Consider the following 21,720-nt stretch of genomic DNA (forward strand, 5'->3'; position numbering starts at 1 on the left):
TTCCTGCGGCTCCTTATTAATACTGCGTCCCTAGGGTTTTGCTGACGGGTCAGCATTAGCTCCTTATGGGCAGCTGAACAAGCATTGTCAAACCACCTTTTAAGTTTTGGGCAACTAGCTCTAGTTTTGGAGGTTAAGTCGGATGCTACCTGCTTAGTGATTTTGTTGAAGGCCTCTAGGATGGCTCTATCCTGTGGGACAGGATCCATACAAACTTGGAACTCCGGGGAGCAGATGGAATACAAATTATCTGAAAAACTCTCTCCGGTGATCCTTTACTACTTCAGTCTCTGCACTTGGTGTTTGGTACTAATGTTAGGATTAGAGATTTGACTCACCACCCCCCCTTTTATGGCAGAAGAGAGGGAGAGATCCAGTATAAGAGGATTATGACTGCTGTGGGAGTTCCAAGTAACACATAAATTTTTTACAGCCAGAGCTAATAATGAAGATAACATGATGTGGTCAATTATGCTAGAGCAACCACTGCTTACATAGGTAGGGACCAGGACAGAGGCGTCTGTTTCCTGTAGGCATTGCAGATTATGGGCTGAGAGGAGACATTCCAAAAAGGGGCTCAATGGTGTGCGCTCAAAATGATTTGACGTTTCGGAACCATTCCCCTCCTCTAACGTGGAAATACAGTTAAGACAACAATGATGAATGTTAAAATTCCCTAAAATTAACGTGTCATGATAAACTTGTCTTCCTGCCCCATAACTTTCCAGAAGATCCTCGAAGGCTGGAAGATGTTCAGTCTTGTGAGATCTGGAGACGGAATTGTAAAAATTAACCACTAGCATCATGGGAAGATTCTTGCATGACCATTCCAATGCTAGCTCATGGGGTAATCGACAATCAATCAGTTTGGCTTGGTACGAAAGCTTAAGAGAAAACATTAAAAGAAGACCCCCTTGCTCTACCCATGTTCTAGGGGATAGCATGTTTACAAAATGTGATAAAACCATCCAAATAAAAACAATTGTTGCGTTCCCACGTTTCTTATAGGGCAATAATGTGGTGTGTAGCAAGAAATTATTCCCAAGATATGTTGCCCTTCTTTGACCTGGTGCCAGCTATATTCCAGGACAAGACTTTCATGAGAGGGACAGCGGGGATGGCCAAAGTAGGAAGGGGATTGGGGGAATTATCCAGCAAAGTTGAGAGTATAGGAGCAGGTACACATGGCTTGGTAGATTTACAATATACATTTTAATGAACTGTGCAAAATAAATGATGACGAAAAACATAAGATCGTTTACTGCATCATAAAAGCATGCAGAAGTGTTCTGAAAACCTGAAAATGTGAAAAGCCGTAAATAAAGTGAGAGAAAACCAGTTATTTCCTTATGCAATGTAAACATGTGTTTAACAAATCAAATGTGGTTAACTAAAAAAATGTGCTACTGATTACCTAACGTGACAAATGAAAAGAATGCTTACAGAATTAAACGCTTGAAGCCGATTGAAATGCTTAGTTTAAAGAAGTTTGACAATACAAGATTTACTGTTTTATTCTAGTAATATGAGAAAATAAATGTGAATAACAAAAGTGACGCTTAACAATCAGTTTGAAAAATAAAAACATTGTGAAATGTTCTTTTAACTAGTACCTAATATTGACATGTAACTTCTTGAGAAAAGAGTAGTAAACACAGTTTACTAAGAAAACTGAATTATACATATTAATGTGCGTTTTATATCAATCATAATGTGGTAATGATTTACCAAATTTTCGCGTTGACCTCTTTTCCTCGTTTTCAAAAACCGAATCTAGCGGAAGTTGTCATTTCAGACGCTATGAGTTTCTTTTTATGCTTATGAACAATAGGTCCTTTTCTGGTTTAGCAACACTTTTGACAGAAATGTATCAATACAATTGCAAACGGACAGTCAGTGAACAAATTAATTTTTTTACTTCTGAGGAAAGGATGAAAGTTATTAAGTTGTTGATATTGATGATTTAGCAAAAGGGATTACTTAATGCTTCCGAATTTCTTAATAAGGTATTGATCACACCATGAGCAGCCCACTGAGAACAACCAATGGAAACCATAACCATAATTTGTGGGCATAACCTGAGAACTTTTGGAAGTATAATTGCCCCCGTGGAGGAGGAGTCAGTACTGGTTATCCTTTTCAATTTCCTTGCCTGGCATGCTGTTGGACTGAACTCTGATTCTTGTTCTTATGCCAAATGCATTTGGACTGAACTTTCTGAACTGACTCAACCTTTACTTTACCGGTTGGTAACGTGAGCAGGTATAACTCTTCGAATAGACTCTCCAGTATTCCTGTGACTCCTTACGATTCAACTCTGCATACTTGATTTGTATAACCTGAATGATGAACTTGACTTTTCCATATCTCTCTCTCTCTTTATTCCTATGTGATCAGCGAAATGTATATTTACGACATGACAATGACAATGTATGACTAATTGCACTAAATTGTTTTGATGAACAAAAGCTTACATGTGATTTGCGTTTATTGACCATTCAAATTGAGGCTTAGATGATATACATGAGAAATGTTATTGTGCTTGAGTCCTTCTTGGTGCATAAACTTCTTGTTATTAGTTTTATTAATTAATGCCTATTGAAAGTTGTTTATTCTCAGCATGAATTTGGCATCTTCCTATTCCATGTCCTTGTAAGAATTTGCTACATGTTCTCTTAATATCCAAGTCCCTGTTAGCTCACTTAAAAGATTCATCAGAGGATCTAAGGTTGCTAAGTGTTTTGATATGGGCCTAGAGAGGAAACTATTAGAAAATGTATAAAGGATGTAAGTATATGGAAATACATTTTGACCAAGCTTCATGCTGCATCAGTTTTCTAGTAGCAGAGGATAGTTAGTTTGACTAACTAAACTAGGATATGAAGAGACATGATTAAAAGTGATTGGGTTTTTATAGTGTGAAGAGAATATTAGGGTTTTGACAGGTTATTGAGTTTTGACATTGATGAAAAGATTAAAATGGACTTGTGACCACAGAAACATTGTCGGTTTGTGAAGATTGTATGTTTATGTTGTGGTCCGTCCTGACTTAAATGAGTAAAGGTCCGTCGAGGCTTAAGATCCCAGGATAAGGCTACAATCTGTCTTAATGTGGCATACACTAAGTGTGTTTGTGTGCTGTTTTGTGAGTACTGAGCTTGGACGTTGTTGTGGGCACTGAGAAAGGGAACTTGATGCACGACAAGTTGGAATTGTTGAGATTTCTTCTGGGAGCGCACTGGGAGAGATCTGAAGAGTTTTTACTTATTGAGAGTGAAACCGCACTGGTCGAGGTTATCACAGGAAGCAAAAGAGATTTTTCTGAATAAGTGAGTATCTATAATTCTTTTAGTTGAATAGAAAAAGTTGTTTTATATTGTATTCTTTTGTGAAGATTGTTTTTAAAGGACGAGAGAAAAGACGGCAAACAAATTGTGAAGGGAGGATCATTTGTAGTGAGGACGTAGAATGACGTCATAAAAAGCTGCGCTGGTATTGATGGTTGGTTTAACCCGTGCTGGTATTATTGGATGAGAACGAACAGTGATTAGTAGTAGAAAACAATAATGCGGAAGAGAGTTTAGCATTTTTTAAACCACAGATTGAGTTAAAGGAAAGGAATCATGACTTTTTTTTAAATTGTTAAAACCTTTAGTGCGAAAAGATGAGCTGATAACAACCAGGATTGGAGTTCCTGTGGCTCTGGAAAGCACACTTGCCTAGCAGATGAAATAACAGAAAGGATATCATGCTTGTATTTGGTTAGAAAATTGGGTAAAATACACTGAGAAGGATGCTCCCTTAGCATTTCCTTTTTTTTTTTTTTTAAGTATTTATTAAATTTTCAAAAGGATTTTTCCAAGTATTCCAACATATGTTTACAGCACATTCCATTTCCTCTGGTGATTCTATATACATTTATATATACATTCCATTACTATAAAACATAAAAGAAAAACAAAGTAAATATTCCTCCAACACTCAGATGTAAAATACATGCTACCCAACCCCAAACCATATTCAGAACAACTAAAAAGGGAAGGGAAACAGACAACTGCAAAAATTAATTATATACCACACTTTCTTGTGCTATACAAGGTTTATCCTGCTATTTTTCCACCTCGTAATAGGTTGCCATATTGTATCGCCTAATGCTTTAGCCCTTCTGCCTTTTCTGGCGTATATTGCTTTTTCTAGATTGTATATAGTTAGAAGGCTGGCTATCCAATCTGAAAATAGTGGGGGAGCCTTATTCAGCCAATTCCTTGCTATGCAGATGCGAAAAACTGCCATTGAAACAAAAATAAACTCTACTGGCATAGCTTCTGCCGTATCGACCACCCCTAAAATAATTAGTTTATCTCCGAGTTTAATCTTAATCCTCAGTGTTTTATCAAAAAATTCTTCAATGGCCTTTTTCAAAGTAAACAGTTGTGGACATTGCGAAAACATGTGTACAATATCTGCCTTATTCGCATTACATCGAGGGCATGTTGTTCCTGTTGTCCCACCCCACTGGGCGATCCTAGCCGGGGTATGATAAAGTGAAAACACTGTTTTGAAATGCTGTGATTGAAGGGTTGCCGAGCATAACACTCTTCTGCCCAAATCCAATGACTCCTGAAAAGTTTGAGCCAGACCCCAGTTTTTCCATCCATTTCTGCGAATATTTCGCCCTTTCATCTGATTTGTTTTCTTTCAATTCAGCATATAAATGTCTTATCGTTCATTTGTTAGTTGTTTCTATATATTCCATAATTTTGCATTGTCCCATCCCTGCCGTGCCACCTTGCTTTTGTGTTAAAAAGCTCCTGGTTTGAAGATATTTAAAAAAACTATTTTGCTCTAAACCAAATTTCGTTTTGAGCAACCCAAACTGTATCATATTACCCTGACTATCCAGTAGGTTCCCTATCTTCACTATGCCTTTATTGTACCAGTCCTACATAGTGGCATCCTTAAAGATCTCCCTCGGCAAAGAACAGTTTGTATATAATCTTGTATAGTTGTTATATCTTCCTAAACCAAATTTTTTGGCCACTCCTTTCCACACCCTATAAACCGCTTCCAAGGTCTTGAATCTCGTGTGTTTAAAATATGTGAAGTCAGTTGTATTTAAGAACCCATTCTCAGCTTCCTCACCCAATAGTGTCTTATAAACATTAGCTAATCCTACGCCAGATCCAGCTACATATTCTGAACCTCCCCCACCTATTAATACCCTGCTATACTGTAATACTGCTGCCCAATAATAAAGCCTGAAATCCGGTGCTCCCCAACCCCCATTTTCCCTATCTGCAGTTAAGTGCCTATATGCTCTCCTTGTTTTCCCTTTAACCCAGATAAATTTATTCAGAATCGCTTCCAACTTGTTGAACCATATAGTATCAAAAAATAAAGGTATGGATCTAAATAAATACAAAACTTTAGGGAAAGTTACCATTTTGATAACGTTAATTCGTCCCATTAAGGTCAGGTGTAGATTATTCATTCTTTCTGTATTTGTTTTAATTTTTTCCAATAGCGGGCTCATATTGATTTCTACTAATCTATCTAAATCAGCTGTAATCTTTACCCCTAGGTATGTGACTTCGGGTGCTGTTCTTATATCCTGATAGTTTACCCAATTGTTTTGTATTATTTGAGTTTTACCTTTGTTTAGTGAATAACCTGCAAACATACCAAAGTGCGCGGCCTCTTGTTCAATTTCTATAATAGCCGACCCTGGATCTGGTGTAACAACTGCCACGTCATCTGCGTATGCAAGCGTCTTATACTCATGTCCATAAAATCCAATCGGTATAATATTTAGGTTTCCCTCTAATCTTCTCAAAAGGGGGTCTAGATATAAGGCGAATAGCAATGGTGAGGCCGGGCAACCCTGTCTTGTACCCCGCATTATTCGTATGCCCTCCGTGTACCCTCTGTTTATCCTCACCTTAGCTGTTGGGTTTAAATATAACGCTTTTATAGCCTTTATATAGCCTGTACCTATCCCAAACCATTCCAACACTTTCCACAGATAGCTCCAGGAGACCCTGTCAAAGGCCTTCTCTGCATCCAAAAAGATAGCCGAGGCAGGGTCTCCTGCAGCACCCGCAGCGTCCAAAATAGTAACCATCCTCCTCGTGTGTTCCGTAGTCCCTTTACCCGGAATGAAGCCGTGCTGTGTTGTGTATACCAGCCCCTCAATTACCCTGCTAAGCCTCTGTGAAAGGGCCTTAGAGTATATTTTTGCATCAGCATTCATGAGCGTAATTGGCCTATATGAGCCAGGATCCAGATGCGATTTATTCTTTTTCAAAATGACTATAATACTTGCTCCAGCCCATGATTGTGGTATATTTTCCCCCATCTGTGCATGCCTTAAAATTTCTAACATATCAATCCCCAAAGTGTCCCAGAAAATCCTATAAAATTCTGCCGGAATTTGATCAGGTCCTGCGGCCTTCCCTGAGGGGAGTTTCATTACTGCATTATGTATTTCACCCAGTGTTAATGGGAGCTCCATAGCCTCTTTATCCTCCAAGATCAATTCTTTATGAGGGATTCCTGCCAAGTAATCCTCTATCACGTCGTCCCCAATTCTCAGGTCTTGATCATAAAGTTCTGAATAAAACTCCCTAAACACCTCCCTCACATCTTCCACCTTAGTTACAACATTCCCCCCTTTGTTCTTAATTTCTTTGATTTCCCCGGCTGCCAGGTTTTGTCTGGTACGAACTGCTAGCAAATGTCCAACCCTCTCATTAAATTCGTAGCATTTTTCCTTTTTTGCTAAATAGTTGCTCGCTGCTTTGTTGGCCAAACTTTCACCAGTCTCTGCCTTTTTCAACTCTGTTTCTAATAAGATCTGCTCAAGGGGTTCTTGATTCATGACCGCCTGAATAAGTTGTTGTTCTAAATTCATTAAGTCTTGCAGCCTCCTAGTTAAATCCGATTTCTCTTTCTTACTCCTATGTAGAGTATAAGCCAGTGTTTCTCCCCTTATCCCTGCCTTAAATGCGTCCCAAACCATAACTGTAGCTGCCGTACCTCTATTTACCTCCCAGAATTGTCTAATCCATACCTTCATTCTGCTAACATAATCCGGTTCCTTGAGTAACCTCCTTTCGAATGTCCAATTATATTCTTTGTGGCACGCATTACAATTCTGGGAGATAGTCAACACCAATGGATTATGGTCTGAGAAGACCCAAGGTAACATTTCTATTTTCACTTCTGGTACTAAGGGACTAGAAATTAAGAAATAATCCAGTCTTGCTATACTTTTGTGGGGAGCAGAGTAGAAAGTGCTACCTGTCCCCGCAGGATTATACGCCGACCAAACATCTACCAGTGCATTATTATTCATTAAATTAGCAATAGCCCTTCTTGTTCTTTTCTTACGGTCTCCCAACATCCCCCCTCCCGTCATACCCAACCCTGACAAACCATTAACATTAAAATCTCCGCAAAAGATTACTGGTTCTGGCCATAATGCCAATTCAATGTCTAAAAGATCAAATAAGTCAGGTTCATCTTCATTAGAGCCATAAACAGAAACAATTGTATATCTGCCTCCAGTTGTTGTTTCTCCCTCTACCATTACCCATCTACCTTCAACGTCTTCCTTCTTTCTCTTTACTAGCACAAATCCTTTTTTTGCAAAAATAGCGACTCCCTTTGACTTAACATCTTGCTGTGTACGTGCTAAAACTTCATACCCTAACTGGTCCATTAGATATTTATCTTTTCCTCTCACATGTGTCTCCTGAAGACAAATAACATCCAGTTTTAGTAATCTACACATGGCCACTACTTTCTGCCTTTTCCTGCCATCATTCAAACCACAAATATTAATGGTAGCAAGTCTTATTGCCATCTGATTTTGAAATAAAGCCCACAATCACTTTCCTCTAAATTTTTTATTGCCACCTGTTTGTGCCTACATTTCTTCTTATTTTGTGCTGTACATACCCTTAGTTCCTCACCACCACCTTCCCAACCCCCCCTCCCTCAACCCCCCCTTTCCCCCCCTCCCCTTGCTAACCCCCCCTGTTACAGGCAAATAGGTCAATCTTGACCTATGTGTGGCTGCTCTTTACTGTAGTGTCGCCTCCTTCTCCCACCCAAGTTACTCAAGTTACTCACATTAACATACTTAATACTCTTATTATCTTCGTATGCACCCTATGCTGGTTCCGAATCCCTACTCTTCCTGCCTTTCTGATTCTCTGTAATCTCTGCGAGGTATTCGCCTGCCTTTACTTCCGAAAAGAACATTCTGGTGCGTCCCCCTGTGATAACTTTTAGCTTAGATGGATACATCAGATATGCTTCAGAACCTTGGCGTTGGAACGGAGTGATAAGCTGCCTGAGTTTCCACCTCCTTTCCACCGTCGTATGACAAAAGTCAGGCCTAGTAAAAAACGTAATTCCTTCAACTGGCTTTTTCCTATCTGGTCTCGCAGACTCCATTATTTCCTGCCTGGCCAAGAAATTACCAAAAAAAAACAACATTGCCCTAGGTAGACCATTCTGATTAGTGCCTCTTCCTCCCTTCTGCGTTAGTGGGAATCTATGCGCTCTCTGTACTTCAAGTTCCCACTGTCACTGCGCCTCTGGGTATGCGTCTTTTAGTAATTTAATCATAAACCCCCTTGGGTCCTTCCCTTCCAGTCCTTCCTCTAGGCCCAAAAAGCGTAGGTTGTTCCGCCTTTGGCGATTTTCGAAATCTTCCAGCTTCCACTGTAAGTCCTCAATCACTTTTCCTTGTTCTGTTCTTACATTCTGCCAGTCCGTGACTTCATCCTCCAGTCTTCCAGTTCTCTCTTCAACTTGTTCCACCCTGCCTTCCACCTCCACATATTTCCTATTCATTTTCCTGATGCTCGCTTGTATTTTCTTAGTGTCTTGTCTCGCTCTTCTGCTTTCTAAGCGAGCCTCTAAGTGCATTTGTTTGAGCATGGAAAACATTCCATCCAAAGTCGCTTGAGGTGGGGTATCAGATGCGTCTTGAGAAGCATTTGGGGGGTAATTCTCAGGTGCGTCACCCACGTCTTGTTCCTGATACATTTTGGCGGTGCTACCATAATCCCATAGCAGCTTCCTATTTGTACTTGACGCTGCTCTGTCTAAGTCTCTTTCTCGCCTTATCATAGTTCTTCTTCATTTCTTTTGTGTTTCCTTACTTATATGCTCACCAGAAAGAGATTCTTCTGACTCAGTTCCTGATGAGAGATCTGTGGTAATGCCCTCCTCATCTGACCCCAACAGAGAAGAGTCTGAGCCCTCGGTCACTGAGTAGAATTTTTCCACCTCCGGGGAACGTACTCTCCTTCCTTTAGCCTCCTTTGTTGTGCGACTCTCTAGGCTTTTCATACTTCCCCAATTAGACTGTCCCATGTTATTTTTATCCGCAGGAGTGAGTGCCACATTTACTTCCATTAGTGCTTCAAGCATTAGGGCATTATTATTATTTAGCGGAACAACCAACTCCTCCAGCTGCCCATTGCTAGGCTTACCGCTACTGCTCGTCGTCGTTTTCTCCGTATCAGCATCTCCGCCTCTGTTCCCGTCCTCGCCTGCCTTCGCAGCAGTCTCCTCGCTCTGCACGGCTCCCGCTTGAGGCGTACACGTCTGCAGCCCCGGTTGCCTGGCAACCGCCGTGCTTGCGTCCTCGCGGTCGGCGAGAACAGCTTCCGCGTTTACCTTCGTGCTCGGCTCTGAGATGCATCCAGTAACCACGACTGTAGGCTGGCTGGCTGGCTGGCTTCTCCCCGCAAATGCCTCCGTAACGGTGGACTGCCGCAGATCTCTGCTGGAAACAGGTACAGTGTTCGTATGTTTTGGCGCTCCGCCGTCCGATTGCGAGCGCCTCTGTTGTTGTGTCTGTCCTTTAGCTCCAGGAGTTCCCGCTTGTGTCTCTTGTAATGCTGCTTTGGAGTCGGCCTTAGAATCGACCTTTTCCTTTTCTTTAATAGATTTCTCTCCTTTCTTAACTTGAAGCTTTTGGGCAGTATTGCTTGGAGCAGTAGCTGCTGTGGCTCGCTTGTTCAGCGTGGATTTTGGGATCGCGCCAGTGCGTTGCAACATCCTCAAACCTGCAGTGATACCATAAGCCAGCACTTTCCTCAGATGATCACCGTAATAAAGTCTCAGGGTTGTAATCACCTTTCGCAATATCTTGATACCAGTAGATTCTTTAGTGCCTTCTTTACTGCAGGAAACTCCTCGGAAACTCAGCATATTTAACTCTTACAACCAGCCTCGAAGTCCATGGGTCCAGGAGAAGGAGTAGGTGCGACTGCTCTCTACAGCAGCATAGCGGCCATCTTGCCCCATAGGTGTATGTCCTCCCTTAGCATTTCCACAGAATGAGACATTTAATGTTAGAATATTAGAGAATTTGAGAGGACAAATGAATGATTTGAAACCTAACCCTAGGCCTATACAGTCTGGAGCCCTTGAAGAGTCGGGGCATGAAGCACATTGGAGTAAAAAAACAAGAAATGTGAGGGAAGATATAGAAATACAATAAATCGATATGAGCAGACAAAACGGGAATCCCAGAAAAAGATATGGAGACAAGATGTATCTTTGGGAGCCGGAATGTATCCGGTAATGGTAGCTGGACAAAAAGAAGGAGAGAAATGTAAGGAAAAGAGGAAACATTTAGAGGAGGAAAAGGTTCTAGTACTCCCTGGATCAGATGGGAATTTTGAGGATATAGATGATAAGTTGTTGAATGAAATTTTGCTGAATAGACCCCACCTTATAATGAAGAACAACATCATTCAGACACTAATCCGTTTGAAGGTTTAAGACCAGAAGCTTAACCTTCAGACTTAAATCCAGCTTATAAAAGAATAAGTTCAGATGAGAATCGGACCCCTGAGAGAGCAGGATTTTCCAATATAGTTATGACAAGTAATCCTGATTCACTATCAGTAACTGTAACAATTGATCCGGTTGTTCCTCTTTATCAGACAGGGCAAGGAGTTTCAAAGATGCATGCAATAACAGTCCCAAGTGAAAATATTAAGGAAATACATACATTACCAGCAACAAGAGAAATTGTGAGAAATCAGGGAATGATGTGTACACCAGTGAGAGTAGAGACTAATGAAAATAGTGCAGAAGAGTGCAGTAGAACAAATTCCATCATGGAACGGGAAAGTGAGTCATTAATAAATATTTCAGAGAAGGTCCTTGAAACGCTGAACAGAGGACAGCAAATAATTAATGAGAAAGTTTTACAAATGGATAGTCAGAAAACAGATTCATATTAACATTTAGACTCCTTTAGGGTGAGGGGTTTATATGCAGGGACTTTATAGCCCTGAAGAAAACTGAGTGACCCATATGGGCAGTAACATTCAGCTGAAACATGTAAGGTAATTTATTGATAGATGTAGAAAAACTGAAAACGTTGAGTCACATATAATTTTCAATTATGATATATATGCCCACTTAATATAGAGAAACCTAGGGTTTATCCATAGTCATTTTTAACTTGAAACCTGCACTAATATCCAGAAGAATTCTTTATCAATAGCTCCCAAAAAATCTCCTCAGATTTGGTTGCGGCCATCCAGGTGGTATACATCTACCTGGCTGAGGGGAGGAACCAATGATGAAACATGTCGTCATACGGTGGGTGAGGTGTCTCCTCTAATATCAACAGATATTCCTGTAGGACATGATTGGAATGCCCATGTTGTGGATGGATTGATAGATGTGCTGTCATACTCTGTTTGGCATAGTAATTTGTCATAAACAAGTCCACTTGAACCACTCCACAGTATGAAAGCATCTGGTTCTCCTTCTTCTGAGGAAGATCCTACAGATGGGCCTCGCAAAAAAAGTCAACACAACCGCTTTGTTGTTCTGTTCCATCACTTGACCAGCTGCTGAAAGCCTTTGTGGTGTGACTAACAGCCATAGCTTCATGCTCTATTTGATTGGTTAAAACAATGTCACACCCCTTTCAAAATGAGGGAGCAAATAGCCCCACCAAAATATTATATTCATTTGACTATTTCTGAACAGTTGGCCTTAATAATTATCTCACAGGAAGGGGACAGGTAAGAGTGGTAAGGGCTAATATGAAGAAAAAAGGGCACTTTATCTGTAGATTTCTAGATGATTCCCTACACATTAAGCAACACATCCCTGAAAACATGCATATGATGAGGAAGAAATTCTCATCTATCAGTAGACTGGCATCTCTTGGCCACCACTTAACATCCTGGCAAAGCTGTTAAGAGATAATACCAGCTAGTCATACATGAACTGTTTCACCTGGTGGGCTGTAACAGCATGCCTCTACCCTACTTCCTGCCCCCAATAGCCCAAAAAAGAGCCAGCATTACTGAAGGCCAAGCCCCACTCCTGGGCATACTGCCATGTCCTGATATGGCTAGGTGTGCCTAACAAATTGAAGACCTCTGACTTAAATAAATGAGTTACACATCCTCTTCATTTTCAATAATTGAAGATGTAGAAGTTGTTCTCTCTGCTTGTCAAAATTATTGCAACTACTTTTCACTAGGATTTATATTTGCTTTGGGGGGAGGGAACTCCTCCAAACCCCCTCATGTCTCAGATTTACCACTACCAACCCCTAAACTCGAAAATTACTCTCAACTCCCTTTATCACTGCTTACCCCTAAACCCTAAAATTACCCTTATCTCTGACTTTACCACTGTCCGTCTCATATACCCAAAATTATCCGACTTTCCCTTTACCACTACCTGCACCTAAATCCTTTTTTTATATTACATTAATTATGTTGTTTTTTAACTTTCCTGTAAAGTACCAGGTAAAGGCATGCATGGTAAGGATACAAATAATGTGTGGTAAAGGATGATTGGTAAAGGCATTGTGTGATAACTCATGTTGGCTGTTTGAGGCACAGTAATTTTTCGCACAAACGACTGAACCATTGTACAATATTCTGTAAAGAAAAACACCTCACCTTGTTCCGACCTTCTTTTTTAACCATAATTAGCTTTGCAGGTTGGTGATGAAGGCAAAATGGAATAAAGTTTTCATTTCCATTCCCTTTTCCTTCCCTGGCCGAAGTGTAAAAGGATATATCAGCTTTCGAGAGTGCTGCATGGAATCTCTGGGACACGTTAAATAGTAAAATATTCAAGTGTTCTTGACAGAAAAGAGAAAAGAAAAGAAGCACATGGGTTAACTCTATGGCATACACAAGTGAACAGTATTGTTTGCACACTAACAAATGCACACTATTTTCCCAATGACTTTGATATTCCATGTTCTAGAGCCCTACACCTTGAGACAAATGTGGTGCTCTCATTGGTCTGAGAAAGACCTTTGCACAGCCAATAGTGTATAAAAAAAATAAAAACGTTGAAAGTTCAGGTGCATGGGCGGTGTTGACCAGCCAACCTAACCTCCCCCTGCAAAACCTCTCTTGACGACTTACATTTAGGTCAATTCCATTACCTGCCTTCATACCCCAAGGTTTGAATAAGGGCTGCTTGTGTAGTTACAAGTATAGAGTGTGAATTGAGGACTGGGGGTTTAGAACGACTATGTTTAATCAGCAGTTTGGAGGTTGTGGAGGGGGGAAGGAGAGACAACTAAGTCACATCATTCCAGTGTCAGGATGGAAAGGTCTCTGTAAAGTGGAATGCTGGGGCAAAGGGTTTCTGGGGAACTTGGGGTGCCCAGCATTGAGAGACAAGATTAAGAGGGTTTCTATATATCAATTTCTCGACACAAACCTCACCTGGCACTGTTTTACGAGATCCACCTTCCGAGCAACTGGTGTAAAAACATGCTTCTTGCAAATGGGGAGTGGATGTATTTCATGGAAAATAACTCCCATTCAAGGAAACTAGGAACTGGTTGAACCCAAATGCTACTTATGTACCTCTGAATAGGAGACAGGACTATAGGGGCATTACTCTGATTTATATTTATGGTTCTCCACAACTTCAGAGCAAAGTACTTGCTGAACTGGATACCTTAATGACCGAAACCCCAAACACCATTCAAGTACTTGGGGGCAATTTGATTATGGTATCAATACTGGACAAGAAAGTTTAAGTGAGCCAGACTTACCACGCACTGCGGTATCAGGACAGGTCATGTCTCCAACACCTTTTGGCTCAAGCACATAGTGTAGCCAAAGGGATGGCAGAGACACACATTACTCCTACTACTAGGATTCACAAAGCCCGCATTCCATATTTGACTATTTGTTCATATCATTAGACCAAAGGCTGACATGAGTCAGACTTTGGAGTTCTGGGCCAGGCAGACCTCTAATAATACCCCATTTCTGCTAATGGTAGACATATGTTCTGGGTTGGACTCTGTGATATGGAGGGTCAGTGCATGGAAGCTGCAACACCGTACGTAGGTAGATCATTTGATGATGGTGGCCAACTAACATTTATTTGCAGAACGAGGGCTTAGTAGACCCATGTTGCACCACAGGAAGCTTTATCATTGTTACGAGAGGCTAGGCCGTACCACGGGGGTCTATAAACATATGCAGCAGTTCTGTAGAGTTAGAGAACTTTTATCTGCCATCACTGAAAAAACAGGAACTAGCAGTGCCGCCTAATGACTCCAGGAAGATAACCCAAAAATGACTGAATAATGACTATAGGGTGGTGGCAACTAGGTTACTTGGCCCTAATGTTGAGTTGAGTTATTCAAGTACATTTCCAACATAATTGGTTCCAGGCTCCTAAGCTTCTTCTAGGATGGCAAAATTGATGGAATTCTGTGGGCAAAATAGAGACAAGTACATTACACGGATCCACAAACATGGACGTCCCACAGACAAAGGCACCGTATACTGTTCCAACTCCCTATTAAATGTGGAGGACATTGCAACGTTCTAGATCAATGACTCTTCGCAGGTATTATTATTCTGGTGCCTGCAGTTCTATGTTACTGAACCAATGCCGACTCTTGCAAGCACCCTTACTAGCCCTTTAGTATTATGGCTCTCTAACGATGAGAAGCTGTTCGACTCTACAGGTTGGTGAATCATATTATATATACAATAAGGAAAATGGTTTGTGGGTCCCACTTGTTTCTTGTTCCCTCTCCTGTACACGTCACTCATAGCTGCAGTCTAGTTAAATAGAGTCCTTTCCCAACAATTTACTTCAAAGATGGATGAGACCGTTCTTCCCCCTTTCTCTGAGTCTCTTCACCTTTGAGCAGACAAGGTCCATTGATTAGGGGGTGTGAGTCGACAGCAGTGAAGACAGAAAGACAGAACCCTGCTATCTGAAGATGACATTCAACTGTTTGTTGTGGATCCCATCAATCCCCATATTACTCTACATTTTTTTAAAAACCTGCACTCCGCTCCAGATTTCGTATTAAGTGGTCTCTATTCACTATTTGTCTGATCAACGGTTGGTTTAATGTGTCCCTTGCAGACCTTTGCATTAATTCGAGCATGGAAGGGTTTGAATGACAATCCCCAGGTCTCTGAAGCAATTCAGGGTGCAATTTGGAACTGTTACTAGACAAGTTTAAAATAGATGTTCAGCATCAGATCAGATTACTATAGTCTGTCCTGTTGAGGGCCATTCATTTGAAAAGGGTCTCAATCACAAGGTACACTCATGTCCTTCAGAATATGCCATCCTGGCTTTCTAGGGATATTTTAAGAGGGCAGACTCAGTGCTCAGAACCCTTCTCTGGGGTGTCTGCCACTAGGATCTTCTTTCCTACATTATATAATCAACCTATAATGGTGGCATATCATTGCCCAATCCGCACTGCGGCAATTGAGAGTATCATCTTGTGGTAAGTAATAGGAGGCCATATGAACCCTTCCCAGAAATCCCAATATATATAAATGAGAAATTCAGGAGTAGTAAAATTACTCACATTTCCTCTACATTGGTAAAAATGAATGAGGGTCCGCCACAGGGAATGAAAATGTTTCTCAAGATTGCATTTAATATTGTACTCTGGGGGGACATAGCATCGCAAGAAGGCTGACAGGATACGTCCTTGAGGGGCTCCTCCTAAGCCACCTGAATATTCTATATAATCAATCCTGTCTTAGCAGTGCTGATTTGTCCTGCACTCTGGGGGGGTCGACTGGGGATGCCTTCTCTCATCACCCACGCAGTTTTGATTGTCATTGGGCAGTGGATGCAGATTGCGGCATGACTGGCGGCTGCTGGGGGTCTACCTCAATTGCGGGTGCTGTGGGGCCTGCTAGTAGCGGTTTGAGTCTGGCCCGCGCCTGGAAGGAGCCGGCTTGTGCCTAGATCCTGGTGGCACATGTCCCTGGAGCCGGTGGTGGTGCAGGAGGTGTGTCCACTGCCTCTTCGCCATTTTGGGCTGACACTGGAGTCGCGGTGTGAAGCATGAGGATTGGAGCCTTGTGCTAGCATCAGGGCTCAGCAGTGCCTGCATCCTTCACTACCCTGGGCGTGGCTTGCCTGCATCAGCTGCCGGGGCCGCTGGGGCTCTCAGCTGTACGGCAGAAGCCCTGCATGGACATGGGGCTGCGAAGGAAGTGACAGCAGTGGGGAGAGGGTGAGAAGGCCTTGCAGATTGGCTTGGCAGGGCCTGTGGAGACTTACCCGGCGGGGGTTTGCAGCAGAGGGGGGGGCTATGACAGGCTGGTGAGCCATTTGCGGGGCCTCCTTCCCTTCATTGGAATACCGGTTGGCCATGAATTAGCATAGTCCCGACATCTGCCTACAGGACTGGTGAGGAAACACTTGATGGAACACTTGACTGTCATTGGCGGGACCCAGAGGGACATTGTGCTTTGGTCTGCCTGTAGGTTATAAAGGGGTGTCCCCGGAGTGTATAGATTGCACCCTCGACAGGGCGTATCCCTTGGTGCATCCTGTTGCATGCCGCCTCTCACGGAGGTATCCCAAGGAAACATTAGAGGATGCAAGGTGGAGCAATTCATTAAACAATGGGTGCAAGATGGTGCTGCAACCGAAAGACCTTTCCAGCATACCGAGGTCCACATAGCCTGTATACAAGAAACCTCATGACTAATAAAATACAGAAACTGGGGAAAAAATGGAGGGCACAACTTTACTCAGTCACGTACTCTTCATACGCGGGAGAGGTGGCCATCTGGATGGCTCCAGGGGTACCCGTTCATCACACATACACAGAGGAAGACGTAGAGGCCCGACACATACTTGTACAAGGAACACTGGATGGGAAGGCTGTATTCTCAACAGCTATGCACCTAATAAAGAAGATAGGCACTTCTTAACAAATATGCAAGACTTACTACAGGACAGCATAGACTCCGCTATCATTTGGGCAGGGGATTTTAATTGTGTTGCAGATGGTGAGAGAGACAGACATTCACCTCTGGCTGGAACAAAACAACTGATGACCAGGTTGCTCTTGGTGGTCATGCACAATCTCGTTTTTTTGGGGGATAGCTGGAGACTTCTTCACTTGCAGACATATGAATACACTTGTCATTCCTTGACACACAATACATTTAGTCACTTGGATAGTATTATGGTGGCAGAGCAGCCGCACCACACCTTAAACGAGGTAGTGCATTTGTGGAGGTTTCTTTCTGATCATGCTCCAATGCTGCTGTACGTACAATGGCATGGGGAGGTAGAGTTAGTGTTTACTCCTAGATGTCCTGACAGATGCTTCTTCTACAGCAGCCTCAGCGGATGCACTGACAGATTACACGGAGCATAATTGGGGCACAATGGTTACTAGAGCCAACGAATGTGAGGCTTTGAAAGCAGTGATGTGCAGTGCTTTAATAAGGTCCACCACTGGGATATGAGAACAGCAGGAGTCAGATGTAGTATGACAAGAGAAACAGCTGGCTGAACTTCAAAAGGGAGAGGCTGAATTGCTGGAGATGAGACCGGGTGCTGCAGAAGTTACACATGACCTCTGGAAGACGTTGGTAAGTACACACTTACAGAGTATTGACAAGGCCTGCACAGGGAGGGGGACAAGTCAAGGAATTTCATGGCTTAGATTCTGCTACAGGAACATGATGTGACACCTATATTGCACCTGCATCTCCCAAGGGGTTGAACTGTCATTGGTCGAGAGGCCATATTGATGACCTTTCAAACTCACCTTCAGAAGGTGTATAGGGCTAGGGAAAAGGTCAGTTAGGATGCTTTGGGGACATACCTCTGGGGAATGGAGCTTCCCAGGCTTGCTGGAGATAGTGTACAGGAATTGGAGACAGACTTCACACTGGAGGAGTTGAGGGGTGTCCTGCAGGAACTAAATAGGTCTAAGATGCTGGAATGCGATGGCTTCCAGGTAGAGTTCAACCAAACGTACTTTGCACATTTGTCAGAGCGGCTGTTGGAAGTATTCCAGGAGGCGTTCGATAAGAAGATTCTCCCCCAAGCCATGCGTGAGGGTGTTATCTGCAAACTTGGAGGGACTGCTGCAGACCCTTTTTCTTACTGATCGCTCACCATGATTAATGCAGATGTTAAGATGCACTGTAAGCTTCTGGCGACTAGATTGGGGCATTGATACGGGACCTAGTGCATGACGACCAATGTGGGTTTATCCCAGGCTGGAGCATGGCTCTATATATCCACTGACTAACACATGTCTCACACTCAGTGGTTGATGAGGAGCAGGAAATGACACAGGTTGCTGTCGATCAGAAGAAGGCCTTCAATACTGTGGACTGGTCCCACTTGATGGAGGTGTTGAGGGTGCCCGGAGTTTGGACCTTCCATCAGAGATTGGGTGCGGTTACTGTACACAGAGCCCATGGCCCGGGTCCCTGGGTAGGAGGGGCGGTGTTGGAGAGTTGGCTCCCGTAGTGCTGGTGTTCGAGGCCCTCCTCCACCCGCAGGATACACCTGCACCTCATCCCTGGTGGTCCAGTGGACCCCTGACCCCGTCTCTCACACGGCTTTCTGTCCCCTTCTTCCTCTCCTTTCTGCTCCGTTCAGCCTCTTAACCCTTCACTCTTTTCTCCACTTTTTCTCTGCCTTCTGCTCAACTTCACACTTAATTCTTTTTTTTCACTTTTTCTCTGTATTTCAATTTTTCTCTTTATCTCGCTCTTTTGGCCTCCTTTTCACATGTTTTTCCGCCGCTGCCGCCCCCGCGGCCCCTCCCCCCAGCACGATCAGCCCGCCTCCCAGATGTCCAGCCATCCCCAAGCCCCTACTTAATGGCGGCCGCGCCGCTGGGGGGCTGAAGGCGCGCCAAAGACAAGCCCGTCTGCGCCCGTCCATGACCCGACCGCGACCAGCGCATGAACCCTGGACCTCTGCCCCACCAACGATGCGACCCAGCAGCACTCCACGCACTCAACCCAGGCCGCAACAACAACTGCAAGCTAGCATCACCAGCAGACACCCATGGACCCTTCAGCTGTCACCGCTGTGGGCACACCTGCAGCACCGCCAAGAACACGGAGCCAGTTCAACCCGCCCAGAACACAACCGAACCGAAGACCCTGCAATGCATCCATTCAACGTCCAATCCCTCCACAAACATCCCACCGAAATCTGGGACCTCCTCGACAGCACCACCCCGGACGTAGCATTCTTCACCGAAACCTGGACTAACACCACCTTGGGCCCAGACATCGCCATTGCCATCCTACAAGGATACAAGATCTCCAGGAAGGACCGCCCCCCACCCGCCTGGGAGGAGGAATCGCCATTGTCCACAAATCCACCCTCCGACTGAGCACACTCCCCGACGAGCCAACAGACCTGATGGAACACTTTAAGATACTGGCCAGTCCCACCGCCACCCTACAAGGAACCCGCATCTACCGACCCCCTGGACCATGCGGACCCATCGCCAACTCCATAACGGACATCATCTTCCGCAGGCCATCGCATCCACCAACTACACCCTGCTGGGAGACCTCAACTTCCATCTCGACAACCAACTGGACCCCAAAACCACATCCCTCCTGGACAACCTCCACAACATTGGACTCCGCCAGATAGTGACTGAGCCGCTGCACTCAGCAGGACACACCCTCGACCCCCTCTTCACTACAGGACACTCCATCACCATCAGCCACACCACCAGACTCCCATGGATTGACCATCATTGCGTCCACTTCACCTTCAGAACACCCAGCATCCACAGACACCAACACCTACTCTCACAAAGAAACTGGACCAAAATAACTGACGACCAGCTCACCTCCTCACACAACAATTCCATCCTAACCATTGCAGATAACGACGACTCCAACAACGCAGCCCGAACCCTGCATAGGTGGATCTCGGAAAGCGCCAACACCATAGCCCCCCTCAAGAAAAACAACAATCCCCGCACCAAGAAAGCCAGATGGTTTACCACCGAACATCGAGAGTACAGACGCACTTGCAGCCACCTCGAAAAGGCCTGGAGGAACACCAAATCCATAGAAGCCCACAACAACTTCAGAGCCGCCACCAACGCCCACCACCACCTCATCAGAGAAATGAGGAAAAAGGTGATTAGAGACCGAATCTCCACCCACGCACACAACTGCAAAGAACTCTTCAACATCATCAAGGAGTTCGCCCAACCCACCAGCGAGTCTACTGACATTCACTCCTCACAAGACCTCTGCGACAAACTGAGCACCTTTTTCCACCACAAAATCAAGAGCATTCACGACAACTTCGACGATGACAACCAACACACTGAACCCTCGCCAACCATCCCCAACACCTGGAAACCAGCGATCGACAACTGGACAGCCCTCACCACCGAAGACACACTGAAGACAATGAAGTCAATCCACTCAGGGGCCCCCACGGACCCCTGCCCCCACCAAATCTTCAACAGAGCCGCCGACACCATCGCACCCATGCTCCGCACACCATCAACTGCTCCCAGGCGACCGCCTCGTTCCCCGACGACTGAAAACACGCCGAGGTCAACCCGCTCCTGAAGAAACCCCTGATGGTCCCCACCGACCTCAAAAACTATAGACCCATCTCCCTGCTCCTGTTCCCAGCGAAAGTCATCGAGTAAGCCATCAACAGCCAACCCGCCACATTCATCGAAGAGCACAACATCCTCGACTCCTCCCAATCCGGCTTCAGAAAAAAACACAGTACGGAAACCGCCCTCCTCGCCGCAACAGACAACATCTGCACCCTACTGGACAAAGGAGAAACAGTAGCCCTCCATCTTCTCGACCTCTCAGCGGCATTTGACACAGTCTCTCACTGCACCCTAATACGCAGACTCCACGATGCAGGAATCCAGGACAAGGACCTCGACTGGATCCGCTCCTCCCTCCGTGGCAGAACGCAGCGGGTCAGACTCCCCCTCTTTCATCTCGGCCCCTACACCTACCGAGTCCCACAGGGCTCCGCCCTCAGCCTGACGCTCTTCAACGTCAACATGGCGCCACTCGCCCCCATTGTCAGAACCTACGGACTCAACATTGTGTCATATGCAGACAACACCCAACTCATCCTCTCCCTATCCAACTAACCCAACACCACCAGACACAACTTTCGAGAAGGCATGGAAGCCGTCGCCAAATGGATGAAAAACAGCTGCCTACAACTAAACAACAAAAAAACGAAAGTACTCATCATGGGCCCTAACCCCGATGCCTGGAGCGACACCTGGTGGCGCCCACCGTCGGAAACCTGCCAATCTCCACGGACCACGCACGCAACCTGGGAATCATCCTGGACTCCAAGCTCAAAATGGACCACCAGATCAACTCCGTCTTGTCTTCTTGCTTCCATACCCTCTGCCTC

At 44.2% G+C, this 21,720-nt stretch overlaps 1 protein-coding gene across 1 annotated transcript in view; it reads right to left on the reverse strand.

Annotated features, from left to right (window-relative positions):
- The window catches only part of LOC147667214 (5'-3' DNA helicase ZGRF1-like), a gene marked incomplete at its 3' end in the record, with an annotated part of 340,063 nt that overhangs the window by 16,017 nt on the left and 302,326 nt on the right, over positions 1 to 21,720 (reverse strand). The window contains exon 15 of the mRNA XM_086948844.1: positions 12,963 to 13,147. Within this exon, the coding sequence (XP_086804970.1) occupies positions 12,963 to 13,147 (185 nt within the window). The remainder of the gene's footprint in view (positions 1 to 12,962; positions 13,148 to 21,720) is intronic.

This window comes from Lissotriton vulgaris, unplaced genomic scaffold, assembly GCF_964263255.1.
Source record: "Lissotriton vulgaris unplaced genomic scaffold, aLisVul1.2 SCAFFOLD_1138, whole genome shotgun sequence".
In the NCBI taxonomy this organism is placed as follows: Eukaryota; Metazoa; Chordata; class Amphibia; order Caudata; family Salamandridae; genus Lissotriton; species Lissotriton vulgaris.